Below are 21,620 nucleotides of genomic sequence, written 5' to 3'. Positions count from 1 at the left end.
CCAAAAATACAGGTTCCCTTGCAAGATTACATAGTATTTTACATAATATCTAGAAATAAGGGTTCGCTGATTTCCTAAAGGTTAATACATTAAATAGTCTACTAAAGCCATTATAAACATACTAATACCTAAGAAAATAATTTAACAAGAAAATTTTACATCCTAATTTGCTGACACTCTTCTGATGACAAGGATACCAGATAAATAAGTTTTTTTAAATAGGGCAATTCACACAAATGTGTTTAGTGCAGCACCTGGCATATAATTGGGGGCACAATAAATGTTTATGGAGCATTAATATTCTTGAAATCTGTCTCTAAAATTGAAGTTCTGAGCCTGAGTATTTTGTGCAGTTATGTAAATGTGTATGTTAGTGTGTGGTTTATATGGGTGAGAAAGGAAAAACAAAAGCTAATGGTTAGGAGGAAACAGATAAATCTGACCTTATACATGGATTATACAATATAAGCCATATATATCTTATGCAGGATTTCAGGACTAACCTATACCAATCACCCACTCAATATGATACAACAAACCACTAGCTGGGATGGACTGGTATCATGTTGTCCTCATTATAAAAGTCATGTGGCCAAACAATGGAAGGGATAAGATGAAAAGGTTCTACAAGGAGTGAGGTGGTCAGCTGTGGGTGAGATTACGGAGAACAAAAAAGAGGACAGTCTAGGCTGAGCCTAATAGAAGCTGACGAAATGGCTGAGCAGACTCCAAAGGACTTAGTTACTTAAAAGCTAATCTACTGTGACTATAGAATAAAGATTTCCAACTCACTAACTTTATAATGATTATTTTGACTACTGAGAAGGCTTTCTTCATTCATCTTTTTGTGGCACAATGGTGAGAAGCGAATGAACTTTCAAAACCTTTTTAAAAATCTGATTTTTATATAAACTCTGTATATATCTAGACTTTGAGCAACAGACTTTGGCCTTAGTTTTCTCATCTTTAAGACGGGAATTATAGTCCAGAATTTTGAAAATTACATGAGTTAATATCTGTGATTTGTTTGGTATAGTATCTAACAATGGTGTTTAATAAATAGTAGGTAGGTGGTGTGGATGATGGAAGGAGCAAGAAAGCAGTAGAAGGGAGTCGAAGCTGGGCAACTGAGGTCATCCATTCTAATCCACTATTTACAGAAAGAAAACCAAGCAAGGCTCAGCCACATACCCAGCTAGTGTTAAGCAACACTGGAACACAGTTTTCAGACCCCTAACAATTACACTGCCTCCTCTTGATAAATAAAACATTACTAGCTACATTCATATAATTTTGGCTTGAAATCCTGTGACATTATATTTTACGGCTTCAAATGAGTAACTTAAAAGCTACGGGAAGAAATCATTTTATTAGATACTGCAAAAAAAAAGTTTTCTGCAAAGCTTTATTAACACATTCTATCTTAATGTTTTTCTTTGGGGTTTGTTTTTTTTAAAAGATTTTATTGGGGAATTGGGGAGGGGAACAGGACTGGGGAATTGGGGAAGGGGAACAGACAAGCGCTGTCCCTTTGCTCCTCAGTCCAGCTGTGGAGGACGTCACCCCACTGGCCCATGTTGGTGTCACCATTGCGCTCTTCCCAGGTGAGGCAGTCGCTTGCCAGCCATTGGACAGCTGCTCATGGTGGCTCACGAAAGATCATTCCAGCTGCCGGCTAGCCCCACTGCAGCCTACGCCGTTGCCGGCGACTCACGGCAGCCCAGTTCCAGGTCGAGCTGTTGTTCACCATCTTAGCTGTAGAGGGCGCAGTGTCACTGGCCCTCATATGGGATCCGAACCGGGGCCCTGCTGCTCAGGGCTGGCGTCCCAAGCCAACTCCTAACCAATACACCACTCAGCCGGTCCTATCTTAATTTTTAACCTTCAACATGGCAGAAGATCTGACACTGATTTTTTACTGACATTGATTTTTAGAAAGTTGACTTGCCAATATAATGTCATTAGAGAAGTTTTTTCCTATTATAATTAAAGTAAGGAAAGCTATTATGAAGTTCAGACTTTTAAAAATTTGTTCATAATAATCTTGTAACAACTAAGACTGCCTTTCCATTTTTGACAGAATACTAATTTTACATTAAGCAAATGAAAAAGTTGGAAACTATAACCGGAACACAAATCATTTGCAATAAGGCTTTTTTAATTTTTAAATCATGAATTATTGACTTATTACTTATTAATTATAACAGTACTCAGCTTCACCATCTGAACTAGTTATTTAGCCTCCAAAACTCAATAATCATATCTGAAAATTGGGAATAATAACAGAACTTTCACTCATAAATTTTTGTTAGAATTAAACAAAGTAATGTATATAAATCTATATAAAGCACTTGAAACAAAATCCGGCACTAACTAAACATTCAAAAAAATGTCTATTATTTGTAAATAAATACAAATAATCTTTTCAGTAAGAAAAATAGTCTACTTTTTTTAATGAAGAAAAGAACATTTTAAATCATTTTACTGAATAATCCTCTTGGAAATTAATGAAACTAAACCATTCAAGATATTTTTTGAGGCACATGTCTAAAATATTAACAGGAGTAACTTATACAAGTAAAATGAAAAATTGGTCATAAGGTAGAGTTGAAAAGAATCGGGGGATAGAGAAATCTAAACGTATTATTTCATTTGCATAGACAACATTAAGAAAAAAACTAAAGTGTCTGCTCAAATGTAATTAAAAATGTATATGTACTAATTGGAAATTTGCTTAACAAATATGCTTACTTTTCTTTTTATGTCTTTTAATTTTTCAAATTCTAGTTAGGAAAAAGAAACACTAGTTTTTCTTTATATCAAATTGTATAATGTTTATTATGTCTATAATTACTTTATAGATGTCTATAGCTATTTTATCTATAAAACATGAGTATAGTTCTTTTGTCTTTTAATCTCTTATCTAGATCAGATCATAGATATGCTTGTTTTATATATATATATATATATATATATATATATATATATATATACTCTACAATATTATGTATATAATTTTTGAGTACACAATTAATGTTAGCCAAATAAATAAGTCAGTTCTGTATGAGAAGACCCAAGAATTAAACAAATTCTAGGTAATAAGAAAATAAAAGTATCTTTTGAGTATTTAAGCAAATTCTTAATGCTGTCACATAGGAACCCACTCAAATTCTTCCATGTCACATTCCAGATAAAAGTTAAAAAACCAAGAGAACAATCCTAAACACAGGGTCACTGGCCCCATGACTGCCATCTTAGTTTTGTCATTTTAGTGGATTCTGGTGGTTGTTTGGTCCCTGTTGTTCATCCCATTCCTCCTGTAATCCCACAATATTTCACTTCTTATTCTACAGGAGCCTTAATTAAATATTCCTATCTGAAACTGGATAACATGAATAGTTTCCCACCCAAAGTGGTATAGCTATTCCATTATTTTCAACTTAGAATTCACATATATGTGATTATGACATATTCTCATACGTCTTAAATATATAAATACCCTTTGCTTTATAAATGGTACTTTTACGTAAATACTATCCTTTAGCATTATTATTTGAAAATTATGGAAATAAATTCTAATCTGAGTCTTTCTATTCAAATTACTACTGTACCTTGTAAAGCAGCGTGAATAGCACAATGTGTAAAGTTTTACAGTGCAAAAGTCTCATGAGACCTTTATAGCTGGGATGGAGTGGCGTCCTTTTCTTATAGGGAGGCCAGGGATTTCCAGGGAATTTTCCACTCTGTTTTAAACTGGAAAAATAAAACAAAACTAAAATTAGATGACAGACTCAAGATTAAATTATAGTTTAAATAGTGATTGACAGACATTAATTTTGTTACATTTTTCTATGCAGTATTATTTTTAATCAAAGTGCTCAAAAATGACAAATGGATCTATCCTCTTCACAATAAATATTTCTATTCCTTTCATAGTGGATGAAAATGAGTAGAGCTAAAAACTAGAAAGAAATATGAATAGGAAAATGTTAAAGAAAAAAAAACAGAAAGAATACAGAGTAAAGAACTAAACAAAGAAATTTCCAGTTGCAACAATTGAACAAAATAGATAACCTAAAATTTCTCCCACTACAGTTGGGAAAGCTGGACAAAAAATAAAATATAATCTTTTCAATGCTTCTTTGAACTTGCAATAAAAGAAAGTGCATTTTCCCCAGGTACGACAAAAAAAACCAAAGGAATTAACAATAAGCACGTAACACTGTGTTTGCCAATGGTTTTCAAGTCCTTGAGTAAGCAGATCTCAAAGTCTTAGACTCACACAATGCTCAGAGATGGAACTCAGATCCCACATAAAGCTGAGACCTTTGAAAAGCTTTACTGTCTATAAAAGGATAACTCCCAAGGAGAAATAAGAAAGTTTTCCTGTCTCTTCTATGATGGAAAAACAACAGTCTCCCCAAGGAGATAGTAATTCTGAACTTCTATGCAGTAACAGCAGACTCAAAATTTAAAAAGCAAAATCGAAGAGATTACACAGAAAAACTGACAAATCCACAACTATAAGAGGATATTAACATACTTCTGTCTAACAGAAAGCCAAAGAAAAATAAATTGGTAAGGATTTTGAAGATTTTTAACAACACAATTAACAAGCTTGAACCAAAGACAAATAAAGACCATCCAATAATTAGAAACATACATAATTTTAAGTACATTTAGAACATTTATAAAAATTGACAAAAGAATAAGATGCAAAGTAAACCTCAACAAATACCAAAAGAACTAACATACAGAACCACAGCCACTTGTCACAAAGCAAATAAAACTAGGAATCAACTAAAAGATAAACCAAAACTCCAGACATGTAAGCATTTTAAAACACTATGTTCTTAGAAATTCATAGGTCACTATAAACATAATACAAAATTTTAAATATTTAGAATCTAAACTATATAGAAAGTTGTGGAATACAGCAAAAGCAGTACTTGGAAGGGAATTCATAGCCTTAACTGCATATTTAAAAAAAAAATAATCAAAAACTAAGCACCCAAGAAAAGAGGGAAAACTCAAACTAAGTTGAAAGAAGATAATAAAAAATAATAAAGGAAAAAAGAATGAAATAGAAAACAGTGGAAAAAAAGAAACAACAAAATCAAAAGTTTGTTCTTAAAAAAATAGTAAAACTGGCAGTCTTCTGATAAGACTAATCAAGAATAAGAAACTGCAAATACAAATAAATAATATGAATTAAAAAGGCAGATAGAATTTTTAAATTATTGGTTATATACTTAAGACAAAATAGAAGAGTTCTTAAAGAAATATAACTTGACAATCCCTCTCAAAAAGAAATAAAAATCCTAAGCAGGACTATAACCTTTAAAGAAAGTCAATCAGTAATTTTAAATTACCCACCAAAAAATAAAAAATGAATCCCAGGTGGTTGAATAGGCAAGCTGTATAAAAACTTCAAGAAACATCCACATGAATAACAATAAAATTGGACCACTACCTCACACCATATGTAAAACTTAACTCAAAATGTATCAAACACTTTAACATAAGAACTAAAACTATAAAACCTTTAGAGGAAAGCACAGGCATAAGTCTTTGTGACCTTTGTTAGGCAACAGATGACACCAAAAGCACAAGCACCAAAAGAAAAAAACAGATAAACTGGACTACATCAAAATTAAAAACTTTTCTGTTCAAAGGACACTTTTAAAAAAGTAAAAAAATAACCCACAACCCACAGAATGTAGAAAATATTTGCAAATTATATATCTGATGAGTCTAATATTCATAATATATAAAGAACTCTTAAAATTCAATAATAAAAAGGCAACACAATTTTTAAAAACAGACAAAGGATCTGGAGAGTCCTTCAAAGAAGATATATAAAAAGCCAATAAGCACATGAAAAAAATGCTCAACATCATTAACCATCAGGAAAAGGCAAATCAAAACTACAATGAGATTCCACTTCATACCCACAAGGACAACTATAATCAAAAAGACATAACAAGTGCTAGTAAGGATGTAAAGACATTGGAACGCTCACATACTGCTTGCAGTAATGTACAATGCTAAAGCTTCTTTAGTAAAAGATCTGGTAGTTCCTCAAACAATTAAACACACAGTTACCACATGACCCAGCAATTCCACTCATAGGCATATATACTCAACAGCAATGAAAACATATGGCCACACAAAAGTTTATAGAAGCACATTCATGGTGTATTATTCATAACAGTCCCACAAAGTGAAAAGAACCCAAATAACCATTAATTGATAAAATAGATACATAAAAGAGGGGTATCCTTACAATGGAATATTATTTGTCAATAAAAAGAAATGAAGTACTGATACATGCCTTGAAGACATGCTAAGTGAAAGAAGCCAGTTACAAAAGACCACATTTGATTACATTTATATGAAATGTCCCCAAAAGGCAAATCTATAGAAACAGAATGTAGATTAGTGGTTACCTAGGACTGGGGGATTGGGGGAAATGGGTAGTGGCTGTCAATGAATACACAGAGGGTTTCTTTTTATAATGATGAATATGTTCCAAAATTTCTTATGGTGATAGTGGCACAACTCTGTAAATACACTAAAAACCACTGATTGAATTGTACACTTTAAACGGGTGAGTTATATGTGAATTATATCTAAATAAAGCTGTCAGAAAAAATACATTCAAGAAACAGATAATCTCCAAATTGTGGAGACTAGTAAAAGGGTGAAAATACACAGGTAATTCAGCTAATTCTATGATGTTAATATAACCTTGTTACCAATACACCAACAGAACGTTTTTTTAAAAATTATAAGACTATTGCTCTTATAAGTACAGTGGACAAAAATTCTTTAAAAAAAGTAAACCATATCAAGCAATACTTTATTTTTTAAAGATGGAGTGCATCATGACAAGATTGGCTTTTTCCCAATAACACAATGAATGTTTGGATTGTATACCATCACCTACACAGGTGCAGGAAAAGCACTTGATAAAATTATAAACTCACAATAAAAATTCCTGGTTAAACATGCAATAGAAAAGAACTTACTTACCTGATTAAGGGTAACAACAAAACTACTAAAGCAAACATTTTATCTAATAGTGACCCATGAAAAGCATTAGGAACAAGCCAAGATGCTTTTCATCACTGCTATTATTCAGTACTATTCTAGAGACACTAGCCAGCAAAGACAGACAAGAATGTTTGTGTTTGTGTGTGTGTACACAAAGAAGAGAAACAAAATCATCATTATTCCCAGATAATTTAAATGTCCTCACAGAAAATCTTAAGAAATCTACAAATTATTGGAACTAACAAGAATAAGCTGAACATAAGATGAACAACAAAAATCAACTGCATTCCTATTCACTAAAACAAAGAGAAACTGTAATTTCAAGAAATATACCACATATAATATCTATAAAAATTATAAGATAACTTTGAATAAATCTGACAAAAGATGTCCAAACCCTTTATGGAAAAAATAATAAAATTTTACTGAAATAAATTAAGATAACCTAAGTAAATTGATATATGTCATGTTCATGGATAGGAAAACGCATTACTATTGTATTAAAAAGGCATTTCTACCAAATTAATCCATGAATTCAGTACAATTTCAATCAAAATCCAACATGTTTTATCATTTAATTTGATATGATCATTATAAAGGCAAAGGGCCAAGAATAAATAACTATTATAAATAGAAGAGAGGAGTAGGAAAAGGAAGAAGATGAAGTGGAGGAGGCGAAAGGAAGACTTACAGCATTTAACACAGCGTGGTATCAGTTTACAGAATGAACAGAAGAGAGAGAGAGACCTATATACATACAGACACCTAACACAGTTATCTTTATTCACAGCAGCTATGTTCTATAAAATCACCACAAACACTAAATTATTGTACCAAAGGGAAATACAGGGTTAGGTTCCTGCAAGTCTGGAAGTCACATTTTTGTCAATTGAAATGCCATTTGCATTATGCAGGTTCATTTGCCAATGTCTCTGTAAAACAAGCCAGCCCCATCAGCACTGAATTGAAAATCTGCTCTTCCACACAAACTTTTTCCTGAATAACTCTTAGCAAGTATTTTTTTTTTAATTCTTCTGCCATCTGCTGATCTGCAGAACTTATCTTGCCTGCAAGTTTAACATTTTCCACACCATATTACCTTTGGAAATGTACAAGTCAGCCAGCACCAGCCAAGAAGGGTCTAACACTTTCCTAACCCTGGGTAAACATGACAGTAAATTTCTTTGGCTTTCAGCCTCACAACAATGCCCACTGTGCTTTTTTATCACTTATTGTCTCATGGTCCACAAACTTAGCTTTTTAGCTTTGCTATAGCTATATATTATACACATCACTTGGGCACTTTTTGGAATAGCTTCATGTACAGGTCAGTGAATTTCCTCTGCCTTTTCCTGGATATACTATTGAGTTGTCGGAAAAGTCATGACGTATTTTGTCTATGTTTTTCAAAGGTCACTTATTTACATAAAGAACAAAGATCAATCAATGATATATTGCCCGTTTTGTTTGATAACCTTTTGCCATTTTTCAGCGAGCGTCTTAATTCCATGTTCATACAAGGACCTGTTTTTATCTGCAAAAAAACTGAACAAGGTGCTGATTTACAGCCTCATCTGAATTGAACATTATATCATGCAAGGAGTTTTGAAGAGAGCAAGACAAGTGGAAGTCTGACGGTGCAAGGTCAGGCGAGTATGGTGGGTGTGGCAACACACCCCATCCAAGCTCCAATAATTTTTGACGGGTGATCAAACTTGTGTGTGGTCTCGCGTTGTCATGATGGAACACAACTGCTTTACAATTAACAAGCTCTGGACGTTTCTGGATGATGGATTCGTTCAAACTGTCCAAATGCCGACAGTACACACTTGAATTGATTGTTTGGTTCCTTGGTAGAAGTTCGAAAAACACGACACCTTTAAAATCCCACCACACTGAGAGCATAAACTTCCTCTGATGAATGTCTCTCTGTTTTCAATGTCGTTTGAGGCGAATCATCACATCGGGACCAAGACCGTTTGAGCACCACATTGTTGTAAACAATCCACTTCTCATCACCAGTTATCAGTCGCTTCAAAAAAGGATCGTTTTCGTTTTCCTCACGTTTAATGAGCATATTGCAGATGTTTATACGCGCCATCAAACAAACTTCTTTGAGTTCATGCGGAACCCAAATATCGAGCTTGCTTACGTATCCCAGCTTCTTCAGGTGGTCGTGAATGCTTGAATGATAGATGTTCAATGTTTCTGCAATCTCTTGTGTTATGTAACGTGGGTTTGATTCAATCAATGCCTTTATTTTGTCGTCATCAACCTTGGTGGGCCTCCTTGACTGAGGAGCGTCGTTGAGATCAAAATCATCAGCACGGAATTTTCATGAACCATCATTGGCACTGATGTTCTTCTAGAGCATGGTCACTGTAAACTTTATGCAACTTTTCACAAGCTTGACATGTGTTCTTCCCTTTATGGAAGTAAAACAGTAAAATATGGCAAAAATGCACAGTTTGGTCTTCCATCTTCAACTTGTAAAATCTCCAAAACTCAACCAAATCGCTCAATTTTTTTTAAATGAAGCTAGAACTGTCAGCTGTCAAATGACATAGCAATAACATAGGTGCGAATGACTGCAGTACTTCCAAAAATGAACTAGTGCCTTCTGTTGCAAACATGCATCACGACTTTTCCGACAACCCCATATATTACTGATCCGTTACCAACAGCACTGTAACTTATGCCTGAATGAACTGTACCTAACAACGAAGTTTCTGTGTGTGGCACACCAAAGCCTTCTTGCCATTAAGAACACTAGACAGCACTTCCAGCACTACAGTTGAGGGCCATTTTGAACAGCAAAATCACCGCCAAAAGGACAAAAATGCAAAAACATGGCATTGAATACACTCTGAGAAGAATCCTTGTTTAAGAGCTGAAACAAGAGGGCAGAACTATGCTTTGTTCAGCCTGAACATACCTGCCTACCCAGATCACCCTACATTAAAGCTCCGACTCCACAAGCTCCAAGACACTGAGGGCTCTTCATCACAAGCAGCCAGATTATGAGACATCCAAAGAATGCCTCTCACATGGAAGTTAGAGACCAGACAACAAAAAACTCAACTTAGAGAAAGCAGGTATTATGGAGGTGAGGGAAGAAAAATCTTAAAAATAAAAAATAAAAAACTATCATTAACATACCAGAGAAATGAGTTGCATCTATGACTCAAGAAGAGGATGTCATAAAATTTTTTACATTAAAAAAGGTTTCTATATAGCACTATAGTAGCTACATAGAAGCATAATTTTCAAAACAATCCCAATAGTTTATGATAAAATATTTCAACTATTCTATTTCTTTCAGCATAGAAAAGCAATTTTTAGTTTTATTTTCTTTGTTTGCTTCAAGCAGTAGCCCCTAAATGTGCAGCCCCAACATTAATAGAGAGTTCCAGAATAAAGGTTATATATTTGTACAAGGCAGCAGGTAATACATCATTTTGACTGCTCTTTTCAAAAGCATTAATGGAATAATGCAAATGAAAAGCTAGCTACCTGACAGCAAAAAAAATTTTAAGTGACTCAAGCCAACACCTAATTACTGACCAGTTTGAAACAAATATGATATATGTAAACTCATACATCATACTTTCAAACATGGGCCAGCAGCCATTAACCTTCAAGATGGGAGATGGGAAGCAACAAAAATATCAGAAATTATAATTTAAAAAAATTTACTTCTGGCTGAAATTAAAACAGCCACTGTATAAAAATTACATTTGTCTTTTGGAAATGGCCTAGACACTAGTTCCAACACTGCCATTAACAATCATATTTCACACTGAACTTTTCTAGGCTACAATGTCCTCTTAGGTAAAATATAACACTAAACTCAATGGATGGATGGTTTTCCAACTCTTGTTTGTTTTGTTGTTGTTGTTGTTGTCTTGTTTTTGTTTTTCTTTTAAAAGCTGACCTGCCCATTAAGGGGTACTGGGAAGGGGGGAAGGGTGCAGGATGAACCCCCTCCACTTCTCAGGCCTCCTCTTGGTGTTGCCCAACCCACTCCTCCAGTGACGGTCCCTGAGAGACTTTCATAGAACCTAGATAGATCTGAAGGTCTTTCCCAGAAATAAGATCCTAAGATTTGAAACATCTAATATCACATAAAGCAAATGGCTTATTTTCACTAAAACTCTCAGCACAAAAATTTAAAGAAATTTATTTTTCATTCACTTAGCAATTACTGATTACCTACAAAGTACCTAGCACCAAGCTAAATTCTGAGGACATAACAGGTTTTAATTTATACAATCATTTTTTCACTATTATTCTTCAAAAGCCTTTCTATTCCTTCTTGCAAATAAAAGAGAAATCGCCCTCAGTAAAGTCAGTTTCATTACTTTTTGTCCCTTAAAACTAGAAGAAAATGAAAATAACCAGTAGCCAAGTAATAGCAAATCCTACAGTTTAGGGTTATTTCCCAGTTGTGCTCTAATAAGAACTGAAACAGTCAATTATACAGTCAAATATACAGCAAATAAAAGATATCACATAAAAGAAGCAGATGTTGTATTTCACATTAAAATAAATTTCAAAAAACATTCAGTTTTACATAGAAACAAACACATTTATCCCTGGGTATGATATTTAAGTATACAAAATGTATTAGATGAATATAATAGTTTACACATAAATTTTAAAGATTAATTTATAAGAAAATGATTAAAAGGTTTCAGTGTGAGGCTAGAGAATATATTTATTTGTCATCTGTTATTGTTTTATTAAATACACATTTCTTTTAAAACAAAGATTTTCAAACTGCCAAGAAATATCCTAGCACTTCAGAAATATTTCTAAGAAACTATAAAGATATTGTAGAGGAACTCAAAAGCCAAATGAAGGGAATGAGAAAATTAGGAAAAAAATGGAGAGCGAAAAAGGAAAATTAATAAAAATAGCTCTGAGGTTATGGTTTTCTCTGACTATGTGAAGTAGTTAGTAAGTCAAAGTATGATAGTTATAAATAACTAATAACACAAAATAGACTTAAAAATACAAGATAACCTGCAAACAAAAAAGGTTACCTGTGTGTCAGTATAGGTCTAAACCAGGTTTCTCAACCTGACACTAATGACATTTGGGACCAGATAATTCTTTGTTGTAGGATACAGATCTACTCTCTACCAATGTCAGTAACAACCCTTCCAGTGTTCAGACAATGGCAAACGTCCCTGGAGGACAAAAATCACCTCTGGTTGAAAACCACAGGTCTAAACAACGGAAATGAACTGCTCAGAGCTCAATTAAAAGTCTGCTGTGTGAAAAATACAAGATACAATTCTGTTTGCTTTATAGAATGCCTAGCATATAACAAGCATTCAATAAATGTGTATCATTAAATAAAATTTTCCCTTTAAACTGACTGGATTAAGTATTTAATGACTTTCAAAGCTTTGAAAGTTTCAGCCCAGTCCCAGCTCAAATTTCTATTTATTACAAAGTGGAATAGAATAAAATTTACTATACATTTAATTTCTATACTCAAATGACCAGCCGTCACCACTCTCCCCTGAAAAAAGGCAGAGCCACTTAGGACAGCACAGTTTATGAAGGCCACATTAGGTTCTCCTTGCAAATGCTTCCTCCCACCCATCTTTTCATTTTTCAATGTTACCCTCTCACATGTATTTATTCAACAAATATACTCTAAACACCTACTACGTGCCAGCCAGCCGTGAGAGAGGTACTGAAAATGTAAAAGAGATATATAGACAAACGTATCTTCCCTCAAGGAACTAAAGGCCTACAAGTAAACAAATAGTTACAAAACCATGTGATAAACAGAAAGAAATGACAAGAAAGCAGACTATCTCCCCAAAGGATTTAGAGAAAGATGCTGACGCTGAACTAGGTTTTGTTTTTTGTTTTTGTTTGGGGGGCGGGGGAGGGGAGGGAGTATGCTAAAATTCAGAATTAAGCACTACAAACTTTCTTTAGATAATGTGTGATAGATCTTAAATTCAACATATACCTATTAGTGCAAAGTCTTGGCAGAAGAGGCTTCAATTATATCTAATATCTACATTTACCGGGACAAAATATTTTCTCAAGATTAAAGACATTTGTATCATTTTAAACCTGTTTTTTAAATGTTTAACTTAAGCCATAGAAAAGCACAAATAAAAGATGATAACCTATGATGTTTAGCAACATAATGTTAGCTACTAAGATCTAAAACTATGTGGAAATAATGTTTTAAAAAATAGTCTACAACAACATACAAAATTGAATTCTTCATTAAAAAGATATCCTTCAAAACATTTATTTTCTGCAATCATCAACATTTTAAACTACTTTGTTAAATATTTACAAGTAAAATTCATTTTGCTTTGGCTATTTTCTCAGTTATCAAGAACACAGTAATATTATCAAACTCTTTGTAGATACCCATCAGCTCTGATGTCAGACAATTTCATTCTCTTAACTTGTGCTTCCTCTACTGGTTTAAAAGTAGAACAACACAAAACTAAGCTTTGAATTCCACTGGTCAAACAGCAACTAAGTAAGTTTTTTTTTTTATTATTTAGGTTTATTTGTAATATTTTATAAAATTTATTTTCATCAGATTAACATCAGATTTTGGATCGACATCTGGAGATTATAAATCTTAGCCTGATTCTCTGAAATCTTAAAATATTATTTTCTCCTCTAAAGATTGAGAGTATACTTTAATGAGTATATCACATTTGTTATAATTGAAATTTTTCTATATAAATACAAAATATCCATTATTATACTAATCAATATAACAGACTTACAATGCTGTATATCTGTCCATTGCAGACTGCACGTCTCTACGGTAAACTGTGCGAAGAATGACCATGACGGGGTCAAACTCCTGATCCCAGACTTCAGCTATTATTCAAAAGAAAGTAGAAACAAAACACTGACTTCTTAAGAATAAAGTCAATCTCTAGCGACTAATTACATTTAAGTGTATTTTAAATTTAATATATGGGATAGTTTAATTTGATTGTATATTTGCCTTAATAAGCCTGATGTGGTGAATACTTTTCTAAGTTAAAAATCATAACTTCATCATTATGAATGTTCTCTTAGGTTCAGAAAGAACTAGTAAGCAAAAAGTTTTAGAATACAATGCCTCACAATAAAAGTTTAGTTCATTAGTGTTTTGTTTGTTTGTTTGTTTGTTTTTGTAAAGTGCCAACTAGAAAGTAAGAAACACAATGCATTAACACTTTTGAAAGTTGTTATGATATTGACATTTTGAAATTGATCGTTGATCTCCTCCTTACCTTCTCCATAACTAGGTACCACTATCTTGTGTGTGGTTGTATGTACAATTGGTGGTATACAAGATAATTTTAAGTATTAACTGTACAAATTATTTTAATAATTATATTAACATGTGTTAGAAAATTGTACATTGCAAATAAAGCCCGTTATCTCACTAATAAATCATGCTTAGGATGAGGCAAAGTTTAAAAAAATGAATCCATTTAAGACATACTAAGTATATAACAATAGAGATGGTATTTAGATGTGGTAAAAATCTACAACGTGACCTGAGAACAATAATTTTAGAAACTGCTGCCTCTTTCCTAGATTAAGTTCCTTCCCCCCTCTCATTCTCTCTAGCAGAATTCTTAACATTTGAAAACATGGTGAGAAGCTTAAGGTTCTCCCCATGCATCTACTGTACTATAATTTCAACTTTCTCGCATAAGAAACTATTAACAATTGTCTCTATGTTCATGTAACATGCTATTCACCTTAAATTATCATAAGTATGACCTAAGATCCTTAAGATAGGCCTATCACAAAGACAAAGAAAGGCTTTTGTAATTATTTCTATTATCCTTTACTGTCCTTCACTTTTAAATCTATTAATTTGTACAATTAAAATGCCAATGCTTTTATCAGAATTATAAAACCATAGCAATGGAAGAAAACTTTAGTGCTAGTCCAACAGGCTTCAAACAGTTTCCAGTGGAGCTGGATTTTCACGGAGGTTTAACAGGGCCCACGTTAGGAGCAAGGAGATGGCCAAACAGATGAGAAGCTATGTCCACTCCCTATACACACTTCAACTAGAGGAGGGCTGCTTTTATCAGTTTTGTGTGGCAGATTCACTTATGGCTTAGTTCCTCAAAATTAAAAAGGTTTATTTCAATCACTTTTGAAAAGCTTAAATACCACTCATCTATTCCAACTCTCATTTCAAAAATAACTCAAATCCAAAGATAAAAAACTGATTTTCTCTACATCACACAACTAGCTAATACAATGCAGTACTGTATTTAAATATGACACTCAATTTCTTAACTCTAATCTTCAAATGTCTTAGTGCCCCATCTCAGTGTCTCAAACTTTATTGTGCATGACAATCAACTTACAGGGCTTGTTAAAAAAGCATACTTCCAGAATCCATCCCCAGAGATCCTAAAGAGAGCAGACTGGGGCTGAGGCACAGGAACCTGAGTTTTTAATAAGGACCACGAGTGAGTCTGACACAGGTAATCCTCACATCACATTTCTATAAGCACTGCACCACACACGAACACCACTCAACTTGGAAGCTCATCTAAATTTTAGATACAAAGTGCTCTCTACAAAAAAGAAATAGTGTGCTTTTCCTTTAATGGAATACATTCCAACAGGAGACTGTCTGGACTCGTCTTGCTACTTTTGTGAACTCCCTGAAAAATCCCACATGATAAGGCTTATTTTTCTGTGTTTTACCAAACACAGTACATGTTATTTACAACTTCAAAGTGGGCATCGGTTTTCTATTTAGACAAGTGAGTGTTGAGGAGGTCAAGGAGCATGTACCTGTTACTTCCTTTAAAATTTTAACCTAGATTAGTGAAAATTTAAGAGTTAAGAAAAAAAGACTATGAATCAAGAATTTACCTAGTTCTGTCTCTTGTCAAACATATCATCTAAGGGGGATAAACCTTAGAAAACCAACCGCTTAAGGAAAAGGCTTTATATATTTACATAGGTTCAAAATGTAAGAAAATGTTTCAGGATTCTATGTAGATTTTAATATTAACTGTTTCAAATTAAAATTTGGGTAGTGAGAATAATTTCAAATCAAACTGAGAGAGCAAATGTATTCAAAATGTTTTTAAGTATAATTTGTGCTTCATTTATAGTTCATTCACATATAAAAATGAATTAGAGTTCATATATAAAGTTCCTTTTATAATCTAGAGTCATCTAAGAAGGCTTATTGTAACATAAAACCATAGATTTACAAATAAATAGAATATTGCTGTATACCATAAAAGACAAACATAATCTATAAGAAAGTTGGAAAGCAAAAAAACCAAAGCTAAGAATAAATCAAAGACAAAACATTTTCTTTCAGTATACAAACTCACCTTCGAATACTGATATTTGAATGAATGTCTATGTATATAAACGTACCTTTAGGAGTATACATGCCTTGTTGCATAGAACCTCCAGGTTCAAACACAGGAGCCTTAAAATCAGCTACAGCTGATAAAACTGATTCAAAGCTATAACTGCCTGGAATAATGCCACTTTTGGGATTTGGATTTTCTGGAATATGATGTATGTGTCAAGAAAAATATAATTAAAGACTAAAAGCCAGATTTATAATCTTACCAAGGTACTCTATCTAGTTTCTAACTACTTTTGCTAAAAAAGGCAGTGTGATTGGTTGTAATACATAAAGTCAGCCACAAGAGGGCTACATAGTACAACAGTTCAATAATAACTTTTTATTAATTGCAAATTTTTTAATACTTTTAATCTAGAAGCCTACTTATAAATTATATATTGAAGTAGCTCCCAAGTATATTTTCCCCAAAACAAATTAATCGAATTTCAATAAGCGAAAAAATAAATTTAAAAAAAATTAATTCCTATTGTCATCATTTTGCAAATAATGAATTTTCCCTTAGAAAATCAGAGAGTATGCTAAAAATTAACCAATATTTTTATGAGCAAAGATTGTTTTTCCAAAAACACAAAATGTCATCTTCAAAGAAAAAGAAAAAGATGCTAAGCAAATTTTTTTAAATGAAGAAACCAGAAAACCACAGATTCTTTCCTATTAGCTTCACATTAAAATATGTAATTCTTTAAAATTCAGAGTTACAGAGAATGCTTTTGCTGTGTTACAGCACTATACATAGTATACAATTTTTTTAAGAAATCATGGAATAATATCAAATTGATGCTGCTTATGAAAATCCAAGATTCAAACAGGCATTACAATAGAAGCTATTTTACAAAATTTCAGGAAATTATTCCAAAATATTCACAATATACAAACTAAACTTAGCCAAAAATTTGCAAAATAAATTATTATCACAAAGTAACATGATTGTCTTTATCTAACATTTTATTAACAATAATAAAGTGTCCACTACATGCTCAGTCCTATACAAAGAACTGTAAGTGTTCAAAGTTTGTAGACAATAGTCCTTGCACTTAAAAACCTCTTGGTTTTTTACTGGATTCTAAGAAAAAATCATCAGAATGTTTAAAATTCGGGTAATGATAATTATAAGGTATACCACTAAATTTTAACTATGAATTCCAGACAACCTATATGAAGTAGACCTAGCAGCCTTTTACAAAATGTCGAGCTTCCTTTCACTGACGTGGGCCTAGAAGGTCAGATCCTGGGCGCCCAAAGCCTTCGGTTCTGAGGTCTAATTGAGGTCTAACAAGAGCTTCCTGACAGCAGACAATCAGAGGCCAAAACATATGCCACTAGCCCTGAACACATAGTTGAACAGACAATTGGAATTCTTTTCCATACTATTTTTCAACTTCAAAAAAAAATTTTAATCAAAAGAGTGGTATGTCTTTAATTTGTAAAAATTACTTATTATTTAGATCCTGAAACTAACAGAAAATTAAACTTTTAAAAGGATATGAGGTCCAGCAATGAACTATGTGTTCTGTCATTCATACACAGCTGGGCTACCATCTCTGCCCTAAGAATCTCATCATCAGACATGCCTAAAATAATTAAAAACAGAATTAATAAATATTAATACATATAAATTATAAAGAAACAACTTACCTCACATTTTAAGCTGTTTTACCAAAACTGAGATGCTTTCAAGAATTAAAGAATGCAATGCCTCAAATATAACTGCAGTTTACTACCCTGAAGTTTGCAATTCCCTTAAGTCAAGGGTATTTTAAAGGATATTCTAAAAGAAGTATCAATTATACAACATATCAAGAGTTTGAAATACTGTTTAAATATATCCACATCATTTCCTTTTTTCCATAAGCCACTTACTAACACTGGGCGAGGGGAGGAAAAGGAGGAGAATAGGTAATACCCAAGCAAGCGTTATTAGTATGAGTGCTTTTTACCTAAATGTAAACGCAGACTCAAAAGAATCACAAGAAATGTAAGAGCGCCTTCTAACATCGATCTCTCATGCTCTGCATCAAGTACTATGTTTTGATGTTGCGAAGCCATTGTCAACAAATCCACTACCTTAAATCTGTAAGAAATATTGGAGACAGATTTAAGTTATAAACAAAATTAACTTAAATTCCAAATACTTCCTAATACTTGTCTTTAAAAAATTATGCTTACCTTTCAAAGACAGAAGAAATAAAATAATCTGGGTCAAGTCTAGAAGCACAAACCTTTAAAAGACAAAAAAAAAAAAACCCACAAACTTTATTTCTCAATTCAGTTTTACTTCTTATATTAATCATTTTTTTTAATTTTCTGAATCTTATGATGTTTTGACACCTTGGAAAGCCTTACAGACCCAGGAGAGACTACCCCTCTCAGGGCTAATTCCTAAAGATAGTAAACAATTTATCTGGGAAAAAGCCTCTTATATGCAAGTCAATTACCCCTTTATCTAACACTCACATACCAAGCCAGTATTCCCACTACCCTAAATCAATCCAGGATCAGGTATCAGATAGCTGGGGACAGACCCTATGCCCCAAAGCCAACCAGAATTATTCAAACTAGCCAATTCTGAAGTGTTTACCCTTGTCTTTCCTGTGGAAACCCCAATAAAGGTTCTGCTCTAGTAATTCCCCCCTTCTTGCTTCTGCCTCATGACCAAAATCTAATGCTTCCTCTGTGGTCCTGCGTGATGTGGCATACCCCCTTCTATTGGGAAGTGTAATAAATTCTTCTTTCAATAGCAATGATCTCTCTGTGTTATCGCTTAGCCACCTTTACAAATTAAAATCCTGGGGGTACAAATGAGACACTTCTAAAAGTGCATCTGCATTATCAAGCTGGCTTACCTGTAAGAGGTAAATGTCAGGATCAATCATGGAATTACAGAAATGAGACTGAACATAGGTCATGGCTTGTCCTTTGATCTGCAGACCATTTCTTACCCACATATTGCTGTGGATTTCAGCAAGACTTGCCTAGTAAAATAAAAATTACATAAACTGGACAAAGAAGTCACCTGAATTCAATCTTCATAATATCATGCTATATTGAACAATCATTTCAAAATATTTTATAGTTTAATTACAGTATGAGCCTGACATTCTGTCCATTGTTAGTTTAAGATACTCAAATCAAATATATACTTTAAGATTTTTAAGTGCTTTATATAGTCCCTTCTTTTGGAGTTTATATGTGAGTTAGTTTTCCATGATGACTCCTGGATAGAGTTATAGCAATTTTCACTGAAATCTTTCATGAGGAATCAGTGACACTTACATTTAATTCTCCTCCTCAAAAAAAGGCATACATAAAGCTTAAAGAAACACAGGAATAAGCATAAAACAAAGCTAAGTTTTCAAAGTCAATGAATACAACCTATATCTTTAATTCACCCCAACTCAACCTTCAATCCAAACTAGTCACTTTCCAAATAAGAAAGGTCAGAGAGGGTCAGATCAGAATAAGTTTTACTATGTTAATATTTAATTATTCATGTATTCATGCTCTGTATCAATAAAAGCTAAGCACAGTCATAACTTCATCTCCTACTTGTTCCTAACCCCCATAGTTAAAGTTTGAATAATGATTAACAAATCTAAAATTGCCAGAAAAACGAATTGAAGTGCAAATTCCTCTAATGTACATAAAAGGTTGGCCCACAAAATTACAGTGTTAGAGCTTAAAGAAACCACAGGGCTTACGAAGGCTAATTCTTCTCTCTTTTCTTTCCTCTCACTTTACAGATAGGGAAACTTCTTAGTTCAAGTAGGTGAATTACACCCAGAACAATGTGGATAATGAAACAGTGGTGGCACCAAGGCTAAACTCTATTAGGTCTCCTGACTCCCAAAACAATGCTGTAAAACTCCCCTATAAATAAATATAATGAAAAGAATTCCTGGAAAAATTATAACTAAATTTAAATTATTTATAACTAAATAATAATGGCAATAACATCAAACTAAGTTAAAAAATTTTTTTCAAACAATGATAAAGGTATAAAAATAAATTAAAGGAAGAATCAAATATTCAATTCAAAACACTTTAAAAACCTGAATACATACTTGAATTTGGAGTGGGTGAATCATTAGTTTCATTAACATTTCCTGATCCGGTAAAACAGAATCCAAATCTAGTTCTTGACATTTCACAGCCTAAAAATTATAATTAAAAAAATAACTAATTTAATACTTATTTTCTAATTTTTTTTTTTAAAGAATGATTTAATGACAGTCTTACCTTACTCAAAAACATAGCATAGTAACGATGTAGTGGCAAATGAAAAGTGACTTGGTTAGGTGCTGGCTGGAATAAACAAACAAAATCCACAAGTCAAAGAATGTTTTACAGAAGTTCCAAGAAGGTTTTAAAATGCTAAAACCATACTTTCACCTTGATTTAGCCCTATATTTTTTCATCAAAACTTAAAATTTTAGAAGATTCAGCTTTAAAATCACTGTAGATAAAATAATTCCATTTTTAGACACCTAAATGAAGTTCCTTGAAGGCAAAAATTGCATACAACTTGGAATCCTCTGAAACATCTAGAACAGAACAAGGGTGAGAAAGATTTCCCTTTACAGTAGGGCATTTGGGAATCTGCAAATGCATGCATACCAACCATAATGATAATAATAAGACAATAATTGAGCAAACAATCACTGAGCACTTATTATGTACCTATGCTAGGCACTTTATTCACATTACCTCATTTAAGCCTCACAAGAACCCTATGGGGACGGAACTATTAATATTCCCATTTTTATAAATAGGGAAATTCAAGCTTAGAAAACTTAAGTAACTTCCTAAAGGTAACAAGCAGTGAACTGACGAGCTAGCTTGTACTCTATTGTTATATTTACAGTGGTAACAGGCTCTTACCACAGTCCTAAACTAAGTGTAGGTGAAGGGCTTGCCGAGGTGCCTTGACAAGGAGGTGAGATGCTCCCCATATCAATGCTGAACACACGACCTCCATGAGAAAGCTTAGTACATTGAATGTCAACTATAATTTTATACATATATGTCATATATATATATATGTCATAAGATGTGGAATACAGCATAGAGAATAGAGTCAATGGAATTGTAATAGCTATATACGATGTCAGAGGGGTAGTAGATTGGGGGAGAGGGGTTATCACTTTGTGAGGGA

The 21,620-nt window shown here is 33.1% G+C and overlaps 1 protein-coding gene across 1 annotated transcript in view; it reads right to left on the bottom strand.

The window, feature by feature from the left end:
* UBR3 (ubiquitin protein ligase E3 component n-recognin 3) overlaps positions 1-21,620 on the bottom strand; it is a 207,722-nt gene that overhangs the window by 73,395 nt on the left and 112,707 nt on the right. The window contains exons 11-19 of the mRNA XM_019656794.1: positions 20,705-20,770; positions 20,530-20,619; positions 19,312-19,440; positions 18,635-18,687; positions 18,406-18,539; positions 17,954-18,039; positions 16,471-16,612; positions 13,836-13,932; positions 3,612-3,753 (exon numbers count right to left, since the gene is read on the bottom strand). Of these exons, the coding sequence (XP_019512339.1) occupies positions 3,612-3,753; positions 13,836-13,932; positions 16,471-16,612; positions 17,954-18,039; positions 18,406-18,539; positions 18,635-18,687; positions 19,312-19,440; positions 20,530-20,619; positions 20,705-20,770 (939 nt within the window). The remainder of the gene's footprint in view (positions 1-3,611; positions 3,754-13,835; positions 13,933-16,470; positions 16,613-17,953; positions 18,040-18,405; positions 18,540-18,634; positions 18,688-19,311; positions 19,441-20,529; positions 20,620-20,704; positions 20,771-21,620) is intronic.

Source organism: Hipposideros armiger, unplaced genomic scaffold (assembly GCF_001890085.2).
Source record: "Hipposideros armiger isolate ML-2016 unplaced genomic scaffold, ASM189008v1 scaffold_266, whole genome shotgun sequence".
In the NCBI taxonomy this organism is placed as follows: Eukaryota; Metazoa; Chordata; class Mammalia; order Chiroptera; family Hipposideridae; genus Hipposideros; species Hipposideros armiger.
The sequence above is the reverse complement of the archived record's forward strand: the minus strand, read 5'-3'. Positions and strand labels throughout refer to the sequence as shown.